General features: G+C 45.3%; 1 protein-coding gene across 1 annotated transcript in view; it reads right to left on the bottom strand.

Annotated features, from left to right (window-relative positions):
* Nucleotides 1–1,633: 1,633 nt before the first annotated feature.
* Nucleotides 1,634–15,574, bottom strand: part of LOC116315090 (neuronal acetylcholine receptor subunit alpha-7) — a 52,129-nt gene continuing 38,188 nt past the window's right edge. Inside the window, exons 9-12 of the mRNA XM_031733258.2 lie at nt 12,859–13,053; nt 10,399–10,485; nt 7,425–7,534; nt 1,634–3,495 (exon numbers count right to left, since the gene is read on the bottom strand). Coding sequence (XP_031589118.2) covers nt 2,911–3,495; nt 7,425–7,534; nt 10,399–10,485; nt 12,859–13,053 — 977 coding nt within the window. The 3' untranslated portion in view covers nt 1,634–2,910. The remainder of the gene's footprint in view (nt 3,496–7,424; nt 7,535–10,398; nt 10,486–12,858; nt 13,054–15,574) is intronic.

The following is a 15,574-nucleotide window of genomic DNA, read 5'->3' on the forward strand; positions in this document are numbered from 1 at the left end:
CCCCCGAAGGGGCCCGAGCGAGCCCCAGGCTCCAGGCCCCGACAACCAGGAGTGAACCGGTGTGTACCTGGACGGTCACACCCGGACACACAGAACCACCAACGCACCGATGTCTGAGGGCGTCCGCCACCGGCAGGGGGAGTGGTAGGGGGAGATAGGCCTCCAAACCTTGGAGGGCCTGAGATGTCCCCAGAGAGGTGGCGTCTGATACCCAACCTGACATATAGACACAGACATACAGGCACACACAGATACAAACATCCATTCCCACCCTCATGCTCTCAAATGCAATTACTCAACACTCACCCAACGTGGAGACAGACATAGAGAGACACTGTACACACAATCACACTCCCCAAGCGTAGTCTAAGCCCCGGGTCTGGGTACCCTTGCCCCTGGAGGGGGAAACTGCACCCAGACCCAGGTAATGTTACCCTTTTCCCTGCGGTGGGGAGAAGCAGACCGCCCCGACTTGGCAGGAACAGGGAGGCCCCACAATCCAGACCCCAGTCGGATGGCCAACTCCTCCTCCCAGCCCCCCCCCGCTCCAACAGGCTGCAGAGAACGGGGGTGTGAGAAGACTCCAAACCTCCCTCCACCCGCTCATATGTAGTGTTGATGCATGTGTGTTCTAAGGTGCATTTAAAACCCAGGAGGGCATGGAGCTACCTGCCAGAGAGCAGCAGGTAAGCGCATAGCCCCTCCTGATAGCCCTCAATGTCTACGTGTATTTAACATTGAGAGGTGGGCAACGACGCCAGGGGTGAGGTGTACACCCTGATGGTCTTCTGGATGCCGTGTAGTGTGCCCACCCCAAGATCCTATATGTATGTGTTATGAGAGTGTGAGTAATGTGAATGTCTAAGTTGTGGGATAAAATTGAGGCACAGGCAGCCAGAAGGGGACAGAGGGGGGGGGGATGCCTCCCCTGCACCCTGGTGGCACACCTGCACCCCAAGGCCCTGCATGTGTGGGTGATTGTGGTGGAGCGGGAAGAGGGAGGCAGCTGGAGATGGGGAGGGAAGGAAGGGAGGGGCAAGTGACCCCTCCCTGGGGCCAGCTTCCCCGCTGACCCCAGTAGGCACCCCCATACTCTGCAACCCGCCAGGCCAAGGGGGCCCAGTTCAGCAGCGCCGCCCGGCCCCACAGAGCCCAAATGACTCACTGAAGGAATAAACTGTCCTTCAAATCAGCACACAGGTGAACTGGGAAGAATTGGAAAGGTTTGTAATTCATCCATCCATTCACTTCCGCTTATCCTTTCCAGGGTCGCGGGGGCCGCTGGAGCCTATCCCAGCTGTCATAGGGCGAGAGGCGGGGTACACCCTGGACAGGTCGCCAGTCTGTCGCAGGGCTAACACACTTTGTAATCCATATATACTTAAATGTTTGTTGTTGCATGCTGTGTTCCTTCCTGAAACTTAGTGGAAATGATGGTACGTTCAAGGACCCTGTCCATTTAATGCTTCTGTCTATATCTATGATGGCACACAAGATCTCACAAAAACTGCAGAGGAACATCGTGTTAAAGATGAACAGGCAGACGCAGTAAAACAATGGTGTCCACTGGTAAAACAATGGTGTCCACTGGTGTACAGAAACATTATCGCTGTAGGATCATTTTAATGCTTAATGGACTGAAAGAGCACAGATGACACAAGCACAACAGACTGCACATCTCACAGCATCCACCAGGTCACTGGTCAACCGTCCAGGGTTGGTTTGTGTTTAATGTCACACTCAGATAAAGAAATCTCTGAGACTTCGTTGGAGGTCTGCATATTTGTTGTACTTACATGTTTCCAATCAACAAACCATTTTTAATATTGAACAAAAATAAACCAAGACAAGAGTTATCAAGCCCACCTGGCCTGTGTGCGAAAGTAGCTGGCCCCTAAATCTGATAACTGGTTGTTCAACCATCAGCAGCAAGACCTGCAGTCTCGTGTTTGTGATCCCTTCAGCGAGTCTTTCACATCACTGTGGAGGATTATTTGAATTCAGACACACTGGAGGTTTTCCAGCATGAACGCCTGCTGAAGGTCACGCTGATGCACCTCAGTCCAGACTTTGACTCGGATACTTTTGGAGTGATTTTGGAAGGTTGGTCCCTCCTGGCAAGGTTCAGCTCTGTTCCAGGTTTTCTCCATGTGTGGTTAACGGCTCTCACTTTGGTTCACTGAGCTTCTTTGTAAGTGATTTCTGATTCAGCAGGTCTGGGTATGGCAGTGAAACTGGACTCAGCTTTACAGAAATGTGGTTAATCAAAGTTAATTTATGATGTAACAAGAGGAGGGCAGTAGCTTTTTTCACACAGGGCAGGTAGGTCGGGATAGCCTTTTTCTTTTTAAATAAAGTTATCATTAAAAAAAATCATTATTGTATTCACTCAGGTAAGATCTGCTGTCCGTTTGCTTCAAAGCACAGGCTGCTTGAAACCAAATCAGGAACATCTTTTCAAAAAGTCTTAACTCAGTTCTTCATTCGGGATCCTCAGTTGGTTCTAGAAAAATCCAGATTTCTGTTTCAGTTTTGAGCAAAAGAGACGTCCAGATTTGTGAGTGTGGTTAATTATTTTTCAACTGTTTCTTTAAGCCTAGATTTTCTGCCTCTCCAGCACTGGGAGAGAACTAAACTGAAGAGTCTGAAACAGCAATGAGGTCTGGAGCGGCTGAACAAGTGTTTGATGAAAATGTCCAAAGGTCATAGTGGGAATCTACAGAGGTTGAGACCTGAAAAAAGAAAAATACAGCAATGACATATTTCTGAAGGTATTTGAAGGATAATTGTCTCTACAAGGACACGGTGAGGGAAGTCAAAGCGCTGAGACCAAGATGTTGGTTTCGGTTTGCACGTGAGATTTCTCCATAAATATAAAAATAGAGACACTCATTCGTCCTGTCTTCCCTCTTAGCTGAAGAAGTCTTTGGAAATGGCTTCCACAAAGTTGGGGGCGGACATGAGGATCCCGATGGTGCAGAGGATGGTGAAGAGCGAGAACGCCACCAGGCAGAGCCGGTCGATCACCGCCGCGGCGAACTTCCACTCGCTGCAGACCGTCTCCTCCTCGTCTTGGCCGCGGAAACGCCCGGCGATGTATCTCACCTCCTCCAGGATCTGGTTCAGCTCCGTCTCCAAGGCCGAACTCCCAGCCGCTCCCCCTGCTCTTCCTCCAGCTCCAGCCCCTCCTCCCGCTCTCAGCGCGTCTTCCTCAGCACCGACGCCACCTCCAACGAGCCGCGAGCACAGGAGCTCAGGGTCAGCGGGGGATCCGTAGTGGAGTCCTTCAACACCCCTGAAGCCGACGTAGAGGAGGTTGCCATTATTTACCTGAGGATTGTGCCGCAGCGAGCCCTGACTGACGCTGAGCTCCAGGCTGGACAGGCTGCCGCGCCGACGCTTGGCGGCGTTGTGACACGCTGGACGGACCTTTGCTTCGCCGGGGCGCCGCATCCTCAGGAACCAGGCACACCAGTTCAACAAAATCACACGAGTCTAAAGAAGAAAGAGAAGAACGTCATTATTTCAAAGTAAAATTGATTTTGTGATGATCGATGTTCCAGTTTTGCGATTCTGTGTTTTGGTTCCTTGGAACTTACGATTAAGATGTATCTGTGCGTTTGGCTTCTTATTCTCGTCTCCGTGCTTAGTATGAATCCTTCAAGTTGTTTCCTGTTTTATCATTATTATATATATCTTATATACTTTATCTGGCTTCTTGATTAGGGTTTTCCTACCTTTCTGTCTGATTGTCTTGAGTACCTTCCCCTGTGCGTCCGTCCCTACAGCTTCATACCTGTTTGGACTTTTTGTTCACCTTTTGGATGTCATGATTTTAAACTTAACCTCATTATTGAAAACTCACTTTGTGTTGGCGTTCTCTCTGAGCCTGCTAACTGTTCCCACCTTATCGATTAAAGGTCATCATCATAACAAGACTCCCGGGTTTCTCAGTGCCTGAGAAAGTTTGTGTTACTTGGTCTGTATCATTTAAATGTTATCTTAAAAGCACTTTGGCACAGAAAAAAGTGCTTGTATGAAACATGTATGAATATGTGAATATATGAGGCTTGTGGTAAGAAAGGGGTTCGAGTGCACAAACGGATTTGAAAAGCACCATTTAGGTGCGAGTCCATTTACCACGAAGGTAAAAAACAACATTTTCTCAGGATTCTCTGCAGCCCAGTAAAGAATCCATCCTACGATTCAGTAGCTTGTAGAACTTCCTTCAGCCACTCAGCGGTTGGAAGGAGCTTAAATCATCATCCCTCCTCCACCGCGCTGACAGCTGGTAGGAGGTGTTTCCTCCAAACGTGCTGCTGTGCACTGTGGACAAACATCCGTACTTTGGTCTCGTTTTGTGCTTTGTTCAGATGCAGCTTTGCAAACCTCAGCTGTTCTTTCTGTGTCTCAGGTTTAGTTTTTTTAATTGAACCACTCACAGTATTTTATTGTTCTCTGATCACAGGCAGTAGGATGCTCACTAAGAGCACAACCCTGCACACCCAGTGTGTCAGTCTGTCATCACACCGCCGTGAGACCGTGATGGTGAAACGAGGAAATTTCTTCTTCAGAAGAAAAATGAAGTCATTAACAAGCAGATTCTTTATACCAAAATGTTTTTCCTCATTTGATAATTACTGATCGGGGATCAGTTTGGATTTATTTGCTTACAGTGAAGAAGAGTTGCAGAAATATCTGGGAAATCAGAAGCTCATTAATATACAAATGCATGCAGAGAGAAGCTCTGAAGTCTAATCAGATCACCTCCTCCATATGCATGTGTGAAGCTTCACATGTTCACATGTTCACGAGAAGTCTGAGAGTAAAAGAGTCACGGAGAGGCAGAGTAATTACAGCGTACTTATCTGAAAGCTGACTTTACAGGGTGCGTAAGTAAAGAAATATTTACATGATTAAAATTCATTTATGCACAAACGTGTTTATGCGGAACAAATGTGCACGAGTGAGAGAGATACGAGCTCCGTGTGCGACGCAGGAGGAGTGGGCAGATAAAAATAGAGCATGAATAAAGTGGAAGGGGGGGCTGCTCGCCTCTCCGAGGAAATCTTCTCCAGCAGTCCAATATTTCACTTCACACACGCACACTCATTAAATATTTAGCTGTCAAACGCAGTGTTGATGGACGGAGTCTGAACATCAGTCAGGCCTCAAACTGCTCAGTCTGAGTCATCCTGAGGAGCACGGACAGCACCTCCAAATTACAGCCTGCTCTTCATTTGATTCACTTTTCATTTCTTTCCTGTCCGCGTCCGTCACAGTCTGCCTGGATTTCCTTTCATTTCACGTTCTTTAAACTTCTCTTTACTTCCCACAAAAGCACCGAAACCCTCCAGACTCAAACTTCTGCTCTGGAGCTGCTTCCTTCACCCTGAGACCGATGGTCACACAAACCTCCACAGCAGCCGCTCACATGGTTTAAATGTCAAACTTTCTGCAGATTTAAAGAATAACGCAACATCTCGAACACCTGCTTGCATTGATAGTTCTGCAAAAGCTGAATATCAAATCTGGAGTATTTGATTAAATACGATGCGTAAATATTTGTTCCTTCCTGATTTCTTATTTTTGTGTTTGTCACACTTTCATAAACAAACTACGTTTTAGACAAATGATAATCAGAGTAAAAACAAGACACTGTTTTGCGATGAAATGTGATGAGTCGTCATGTTTTTGCACTATTAAAAAAACTAATATGAATTTTTTCCCCTCATAACTCCATAACTACTGGCAGGAATATATTTAAACCAGTTTTACTGCGACTCCTATCATACTGCCGACTGACAGCTGTGTTTGGATTTTAGATTCCTTCAACAGTGTTGGAATTGACCGTCCGGACACCAGGAAGTGTCCCGGTGATCCTGAGAGGCAGACCGCCACTGCAGCCGTGTATATATGAACCATTTCTGTCCTGACCCCAGCCCCGTGCAACGACACCAGAGCAACACTTTGATTCAGAAATATAAAATGTTAACAAGTCTCTCAAACGAGTCTTTGAAGAGATGTGAAAAGACAAGTTTTACTAAATTTCATCACTCTGACAGTCTTACGCTCAGAGAGGTTCTCACAAAGACATCTTAACCCTTTACGGCATGTTCAGTACTGCAAACTCAGAGTTTCAACCTTTACAGGGTTTATGGAGATTTTACAGGTTCAGCTAATAAACATTTAACTTAGTCCCCATCGCTCTATGTGAGACATGTGATTCCTGTAGACAGTGGTTGTGGACCTTGCTTTGTGCACTGGTGTGCAGTTATGTTGGAACAGGAAGGCACCGTCCTCAAACTCTTTCTACTTTACTTTCCACTGACTGCAGGAAGTTGGCGACCTCTGCGTCTCAGCCTCTCCTGACCCCGCTCTGTGATTACGTGGCCTACAGCTTCATGGCTGGTTGGTGTTGTTCCCAGTCCCTTAATCCCACTAACAGCTGACTGAGGAATATTTAGTAGTGAGGACTCTTCCTGACTGGACTTGTTGCACAGGTGGCGTCCTATCATGGTACCACACGGCAGTCTGCACGCCTAGCTTCTGATTTTATACACCTGTGGCCATGGAGGCGACTGGAACCTGGATTCAGTGATACTTTTGGCAATAGAGTATATCTGAATATTATTTTCGGTATCACCATCACTCATTCATGTAATCTGAGTTTGAGAAACCTGCAGCCAAAACTCTGGCTTTACTTTGAACACACATTTGCTGAGTTCATCTGTTCAGCTTTTTCTGTTTGCCTGCGTGTGACACGTTTCAGGGACGTCTGTGACAGCCTGTTCTCAGGTGTCTGTTCTCCTGCTTCATTCGTTCAAACTGAAACAGAAACAAACTGCTGGACTCCTCGTGTGATCAGAGCGGACAGCCTTGTCCTCCTCACAGCTTCACCTTCACACCTCAGCGGTCGTCCCTCCTCTTCCTCAGCAGGAACATTCACATTCATAAGAGGCCTCAGAGCGGGACTGTCACCTTCACACACCCGACTGTGACACACACACACACACACACACACACACACACACACACACAGGTAAGAGTTCTGACCTTCAAACTAAATTCTGTTTTAATCGAATCGTGTTCAGGGCCCCAAGAGTGTGTGTGTGTGTGTGTGTGTGTGTGTGTGTGTGTGTGTGTGTGTGTGTGTGTGTGTGTGTGTAGTCGTTCTTTCTGAAGTTTCTGAAGGAAGCTGCTGTAAAATAAATAGGGGCTGTATTAATAGTCAATCAGTTCTTGGAGCGAAGCCTCTTCTTGTTCAGAGCTCGTTAAAGCACAGACCTCGTTAAGGACCTGGAGCTCATTAGAGCTGACTCGGCACAACGTTGAGACCAAACTGGACTCCTCACTGAGAAATCAGCGCATGCTGCAGCTACATAATTAAAATGGAGAAGAAGAAAAGAAGTGGAGTGACTGACCCACTGTGGCATGTGTCCTCCATCGGGGTCGTGGTGGTGATACTGCAGAACCAGGACCGTAGCGATGACCGACAGACCCACAATCACCATGGTAGTGGCAAAGTACTGCGCTGAAAGACAGACGTCCACAGGACAGTCAGTGCTGCTCAGCTTTTACATCTGTGACATCCTTCTAAAGCTTACGTTTGTCTTATTCGTGGATTGGTTACTCATAGTTTTTAATCTCCCATATATGTGATAATTGGCAGAATTATCAGTCGAGCTGGTCCTGCAGGCTGCAGCGAGCCCTTTCTGTTCATTTTAGGAGGTAAGTGGGGTAGTGTCCGGGCGACCGTGGCTCAGGGGGTTGGGAAGGGCACCTGTAACTGGAAGGTCGCCGGTTCGATCCCCGGCCTCTCTGTCCTGGTCGTTGTGTCCTTGGGCAAGACACTTTACCCTACCGCCTACTGGTGTTGGCCAGAGGGGCCGATGGCGCGATATGGCAGCCTCGCCTCTGTCAGCCTGCCCCAGGGCAGCTGTGGCTACAACCGTAGCTTGCCTCCACCAGTGTGTGAATGTGAGCGTGAATGAATAATGTCATTGTAAAGCGCTTTGGGTGCCTTGAAAAGCGCTATATAAATCCAATGCATTATTATTATTATTATTAGTAGTGTTGGATCAAAAACACCCAGCCCAGAAGATTGAAGCATATGTATATATATATATATATATATATATATATATATATATATATATATATATATATATATATATATATATATATATATATATATATATATATATATATATATATATATATATACATACAGTGTTTTTACCACATATTCAGATTCTGGTTGTGGAGGCAACAGTCTAAACTGAGAATCCAAGGCCTGCCTCTACCCAGCCGTCTCTTCCAGCTCTTCTTGGTGGACACAGAGTCATTCCCACACCGGTCAATAGACATGATTATTATTATTATTTATTAACCTTTATTTAACCAGGAAGATCCCACTGAGATTAAAAACCTCTTTTTCAAGGGAGACCTGGCCAAAATGGGTGACAGCAAGTGTCTCACAGTTGGAGAAATTACTCAATTAAACACAGGCAGCAACAACACATGCAAAAATAAATGAAAAAATAAAATAAAGATCAAATTCAATAAATTTCAAATAAAAATTCAGTTAAAATGACAATCAGTCTAATTGAAACAGTTGCATGTTATGGACTTGGCCTCAGGGATTCTTAGTTTAGATTTAAAAGCACTTAATGAAATGAATTCAGTCGTTTTCCAGTCGCTCTGCAGTTTGTTCCAAGCAGAGGGGCCTAAATGGACAAAAGCTCTTTTACCAAATTCAGTTCGGGCAAATGAACAGAAAGCAACAAGTAACCATGCGGACGAAGAGAAAACCGACCAGCATGTTTCATTGCAAGCAGGAACATGCATAAGAAGGCAGCAACCCAGTATTGCCTTGTGTATATAAAACTGTATAGATGAGAGTTCCTCCGACTTGCCAAAGCAGGCCGTCCTACCTGAGAGTATAACTCACAGTGGTGAGTCTGAGATTTACGGTTAGTGATGAACCTCACAGAAGCACGATACACAGTATCAACCATTCGAAGACATTGAGCAGAAGCATTCATATATAGAATATCTCCAGGCAAAAATGTTGCAGCAACAAGCCGCTTCTTTGTATTAAAAGAAAAATACAACTTATTTTGAAAATAAAATCTCAGTTTTAACTTCAGATGATTCAAGAGATTCTCTACATGTGGTTTGAAGGTGAGCGAGTCATCAATCAAGATTCCCAGATATTTATACGTGTGAACCAACTCTATTTTATTACCTGCAAGAGTGGTTACTGATGGCATTGTTTGGGCCCATTTCCTTGATTTAGAAAACAACATGAGCTCTGTTTTGTCTGCATTGAGGACAAGTTTAAGCTGAAGTAATGACTCCTGGACAGCAAAAAAGGCTTTCTGCAAGGAGGCAACGGCTTGGACAATGACCTTTCCAGTTTGGCCCCAGACTCTACTTCAGCAGGATTTATCCAAAACACCTCAATTATTAAGGAATCTGAGAGGCTTCTTGATTAGATGGGGGAATCTCCTGCTTGGCTCTCTCCTCACTTGTGAACAAGACTCTGAGATACTTCCGTTCTCTCACTGCAGCCAGCACCTCATTCCCAACCAGGACTGAGCATCCCAACCTTCATAACTGGTTGCGAAGTCCCCAGAAGGATTACATCATCCACAAAAAGTAGGGACATGAGGTCACCAAACCAAAAACCATCTGGCCCTTGGTTATGCCTAAATTAAGTCCATAAAAGCTCTAAGGTGAATGAGTGACAAGGGAATATGTCTGACTTAGTGCCGGAAATATGAGTGTTATTGCACAGGTGACAAATAACCCGTAATAACAGACCTGACTCTCCATATATACCAAGGGACCATGTTCACAAAACTCATGTAGTCTGCTCAGGCACCCTCAGGTATCCACGAGAGGATAAGGCCAATCAGAAGTCTTGTTGCACAGTTTCACTGAACTCCTGCCACACCTGAAGTTTTGCTTGGCCTCCCAACAGAGTAGCAAATTGTGCAAAATGTAATAAGAGCTTAAAAAAATGAATTTTCAGGAGGAGGACAGATTTCTTCAGGCTGCTGCATCTGATCAGCAAGGCTGAAAGGAAAATCAGCTCCTGTGAGCCTGATTCCTTTCTTTATTCAGCCAAACTAAAGCCAATTCCTGTCGGATGTTTTTCTGAGTTTTTGTCCAGCATGAGTGAAATGTGCTGTCATGGCTGTACTGGGAAACAAAAAGTAATGATGGAGAGGAAGTTTTCCTCAGCCTACAGCACAGGATGGATTTTATATGGTGATTATGAGCAACGAGCAACAGATTTCCAGTGCTGGCTTCCAATTATAACGCCATCACAGGAAGAGATAAGATGATGGAGGGCTTAAGGATGAGCAGCGTAATCTGAGCGAGGCTCACCTATGAGCGGAACGGAGTCTGAGGTTGCCGGCATGATCTCGGCCACGAGCAGCATGAAGACGGTCAGAGAGAGCAGCACGGTGATACCTGCAGGCACAAACGTGTCATCAGCTTCATGTTTTTAGTGCGTTCATCAAATTCACAGTTTTCTGACATCTTTTATAATTTTACATTAAATGCAAGCTTATCTGTTTTATTTTGTTTTTGTTTGGAGTTTGAACCTTTTTGGAAATGTGGAGGATCGAATCTGCTGGTTTCCATTAACGAGGCTCCAGGTTAGCGTCTGTCAGACTCATCCACAGCTCAAATTCATCACTATTTGCTGCTCATTCATATAAGAAATGACTTTAAAGCTCGAGTCAGTGTGCACAAATCCATCATTACCTTTTCATGCCTTTCTGTTCTCACTTATGATGATGGGTTTGGTTTGCAGCGATGGGCACAGATTATGACAAAATGAATTATTCCCCTTCTAGCGCAGCTGCTTAGGCCTGTTTGGCGTCTTCAAGAGGCTAAAATCTGCTGTGTCTTGTATGAATATTGTGAGCATTCTGTTTGGATCCTTGTTTCTTCTTATTAAACTCGGCCTCGCGCCCGGCTCCTCCCAGGTGGAGTCTTTTCTACAGTCTGCTTTTGCAGAGACGATGTGTGAAATGTCCTGTTCAGTCTTGACCCGCTGGCTCAGTGAAAGTCGGATGAACTTTGGGAGATGTGAAGAGTGATGGCTCTCTTGACATTCAAGTTTGATTAAGAGCGTAAATGAAAGTTCCAGTGGAAGATGCCGTGTCTGCTGTCAGTAGCTGGAGGCCTGCTGGCACCTCCAACTTCCTGTTCCAGTATGTTTTATGGTTGATGAATATCGACTCGGGGACATCAGTCATGTCAGGGTCAGCGGACGAAGCAGGTGTCCAAAATACACCCGCCATCCCTCTGAGAGACTGAATACTGCGGGGTAGGATATTTGTAAGGACCAGCCTGGAAATATGACAGAAACATATTGTCTGGCTCTTCCAGCTGTTCACAAATCGCTCGTTTCTGCTCTGAGGCTTTCAGAAAGCTTCACCTGAACACCATCATCTCACACCTGCAGAGCACTTTACTGCTCTTTGTGATTTTCCTCTTGGAGTCATGTCATGTTTGCTGGTGTCCGTCCCTCTGTGATGGCTGCTGCGTGCTTTCTGCGGCGGTGGTGACTGAAGGTCGTGGTGGTGTGATAGAACCCCCCCCCGGTCATTTCAGGGTCTCCCTTAGATGCTGCGAGACATTTCAGGAGAGCTCCACAGCGACGGTCTCTCTCTGGGGGATAAATCCACGGTACACGACCTTGTGGATGTCGGGAAAAACGAAGAGTACGCTTCTGGTTTCATTTGTCAGTTTAAGTGCTGCTTTCAACAGAAAGCTTTAAAAGATGCGCTGAGACGCAGCCCTCATCCGGACGACCCTCTGGTTCGGTTCACACCAACGAGGCAAACGGGATCTGATTACATCACTACTGATACATCGCTTCATGTGTTTCATGTCCTCCTGTGCTGACATCCTCTCTCCTGCATCCTTCTTTCCTTGTCGTGTAATCGCTGATTTAACGTGCAGTGAAAGTGGTCAGATTTCCAGGGAGCGATTTACAGAGAGAAGCTCTAATGATTTTAGTCCTTTTACGTGTTTATTCCTCTAACTTTACTCATTACTCATAAACAACCCTCCAGTCTCCAGTTATAGTTCTAGTGTTGGGATTGAACGGTGTCTGTCTCTAAGGAAAGGTACAAGGACAGGTCCATGCAACATGTTCACAATAAAAGAAGGTGAATATCAGGTGGATAGAGCCAACAAACCAAGGCCGAGGATGTGAACAGAATTAGCGGGCAACTCTCTTGTGTCAGGTAATTGTTGTTTGGATGGGCTAGGACCACTTCAGAGAGAGTGTAATGGACTCGACTGTGCTAAAGTTATTTTTATAGAAGAAATGCAGTCTCAGGTTATTTCACAGTGAGCAAAACATCGTACTCCTGAAGCTCAAACAGGACGGCTAGCAGGATGTCTTACAGGTAACGACCTCGAATGAAAACATCTATATTCCAGTAATGAATTCTTTCAGATCAGAGCACATTTCTTTGCCTTTGTGTGACTCGATGTTCTGGGCTTTTCTCCATCCTGCTTTGTTTCCTGTACCTGCCTGAAAGCCTTCGTGTTGGACTGTTCCTGCTGCTCTGCTCACACTAAGGTGGAAGCATTTCTGTATCTGAAACCAGCTGTGAGTCTGTTTCTGCTTCTCCCTGTTTAAAAGGACTTTTCCTCCCTGCTGCTGCCGGGCGCTGCTCATTTGGTTTTTCTCTGTAACCTTGTACCTTTGCCTCTGTTCACACAGAACACAGTGTGTGAATTTTACTAGTCTGGAAAGTCTTTGAGGAAGTACTTTAAGAATCAGCGTAACTGTCATCACAATAAAGACAGCTGAGCGCTCACCCAGGGAGATCTTCTCTCCGGAGTCGGCGGGCAGCAGGAAGACGAGGAGGGCGAGGGTGGAGATGAGGACACAGGGGATGAGGAGGTTGAGCCCGTAGTAGAGCGTCCTCCTCCTCATCACCACGGTGAAGGTCACGTCAGGGTACGGCTCCTTACAGCAGTCGTAGAAACGTTCGTTCCTCCGCCCAGGAACCTCTGTGCACAAACAGGAAAACACCGACGGTGACGTCAAAGAAACCATAAACCTCGTTCCTCTGAGGGGAAGATGATCTGCTGCCCCTACAACAGAGAACATCAACATATCTCAGCCTTTGAACTTAAACCCATGACAAAAATAATAAACTGGAAATGATATAATAACTTGTTTCTATAATCATTAAGCCAACAGTTAATTTTTGTATCCATGAATTTTCAAATGTACCGTTTTACAAACAAAGCAGAATAAATGGCACATTATCAAATTCAAATGGTTTGCTTATGTATTTCTATGAGTGCATTTACAGAATAAAAGCATCATTAACCTCCTAAGACCCGAACTCTTCCACAGCATGCATTTTTAATTTCTCTTTGATATTTGGTCACATTGGGGCCCGATGGATGTAAAAACAAAGAATTACCAGATTTTTTTTTTTTACCTTATTTTTGTTTTTAAGAAAAATGAGAGCCACATATGAGGATATTTGTTTAAAATTTTGATAGAACAGTAGCAGTATAATGTCCTCGTAAGTGGATATCAGGCCCTTGTGGAGCAAAATTGAGTATTTTGGTCTAAATAACCCAAAATGTGATGTCCACATATGTGGACGCCAGGTCCTAGGAGGTTAAAGCAGTTTCTCGCAGGCTTCAGAGATATTTGTGTTTTCTTGTTTTTATACCAGGTGGTCTAATAAATGTGTTAATGTCATGTTTCTGGCTCATTTGATGCTTTGACTTTTCTTGTGTTTTGGTCTCTGTCACGCATCAGTTTAGTTACTTGTGTCTTTGTCCTCCGTCTCCCTCTCTGTGTGTCTCTGTTTCTGTGCGTGAGTTTTTCCCATTTAGTTCCCATGTTCCCCTCCTCGTGTTTATTCTGTGCCTCCTCGATCTGTCATGTGTGTTCTTCCCATCTTGTCCTAAAGATGTTCGTTTGTATCAGCTGTGCGTTTTCCCCCGACCTTTGTCGTTGCGTCCGTTTCCCCCCGTGGCTCTTCTGTGTTCCCTCCCGTTTCCCAGGTTTTTCTCTTGTCTTATTTCCTCAGTTTCCCCAGTTCAGGCGATCCTCTGTTTAGTTTATTATTTATGTTTCTCCTCATTCGGTTTATCTGCCTTAATAAACGGCACGCTTTCAGTTAAATTCCCGTTTCCGTCTCTGTGGTCTGCGTTTGGGTCCACACATAAACGATCCACTCGATCTGCCTCCACATCGTGACAGTTAACATGTTCCTGTGGGCACTCACTAACACAGCCCATGATTTATGAAGTCATTGTCTCTGCTTACTGCTCTCTAATGATGCCAGTAAGTCAGCTGCTGCGACGGCAGAACAAGTGAGACATAAAAGTAAACAACAATCAGAAGTAGATCTATGTGATTTAGCAAAAACACAAAAACATGGCTGCTCTTTCCCCTGACAGTCCTCACGCTCTAACTGAAGATGATGAAGAAAGTTTGTTTCATCTCTCCGTGAAGAGTTTGTCGGTGCAGTGACCTGATGCGATGACCTGTGTGTAATCCTGCTTGGTGTTCCCGCTCAGTGTTTGAATCCTACATTACAGGAAATTAAAGGTGAGTTTGCCACTGGGAGGTTTGTGTGTGAATATTAGGAGGTGAATAAAAACTGGAGAAAATGTTTAATGCACGATGTCTTTAAATCCTTTTCTCTTTAAAAAAAGAAGCTCAAGCCTGTGTTTAAAAAACGAGAATAAAAGACAGCTGACGTCAGCAGTTTGATTCCTGCTGTATCTAAAGGTCAGAGGCGTGTTTTACAGCGTTTCTACGCCTGAATCAGGAACAATACTCTGCTGATTGATACAAGAGTCTGTGGGAGCAGAGATCACAGAGCCTGACTGATGTTGAGTTTTCTTAGTTTTAATGAGACTCGAGCCGCGGTCGTCTCTTCTGTCGACCTGCAGGAACAGGACACCCCACCATACATATTATTGTGATTATTAACATTTTATGTTAATGCTGAGTATTGCAATGTGCAAGTTAGCAATTCCATGCAAACTGTTTCTGACAAAAGGAAAATGCAGTGAGATAAATGAGTGAGAATCACACCTCTGTGTCTGTTCACGTCCACAGAAAGTCACGTTTCCTCTCACATCTGCACTCGCAGCCTCGCGAGGCTCATTCAGACTGATGGCAACATGTTGACAGTTTGTCTTCATTAGACTGCAATTATTTGCAAACCTTCAACAATCTCTCTGAGAGTCACTGCAACTATCTGCACAAAGGTTGCGATGCTGTGATCAACAGTGCGTGTGCAACACCTTCACGCTCTGGCCACCTGTTTTGTTTTGCAGATGTAAGGAGGACGGCGTCCTGGTTTTACTCGTGTGGCGGAGCCGTTAGCTCGCGCTGAATTATGACGCAGCTTCATGGAGCTGACTGTGTTCACCGTCTGAGATGAGCCCTCTTGTTCATAATATTCCCAGAATACTTTATTTATTTAATAACATATTGATATCTGGTGTCCCTGCATGGTGCTGTGTACTGTGCTGTAGCCCTTCCTTCACTTCC

This window comes from Oreochromis aureus, linkage group 7, assembly GCF_013358895.1.
Source record: "Oreochromis aureus strain Israel breed Guangdong linkage group 7, ZZ_aureus, whole genome shotgun sequence".
In the NCBI taxonomy this organism is placed as follows: domain Eukaryota; kingdom Metazoa; phylum Chordata; class Actinopteri; order Cichliformes; family Cichlidae; genus Oreochromis; species Oreochromis aureus.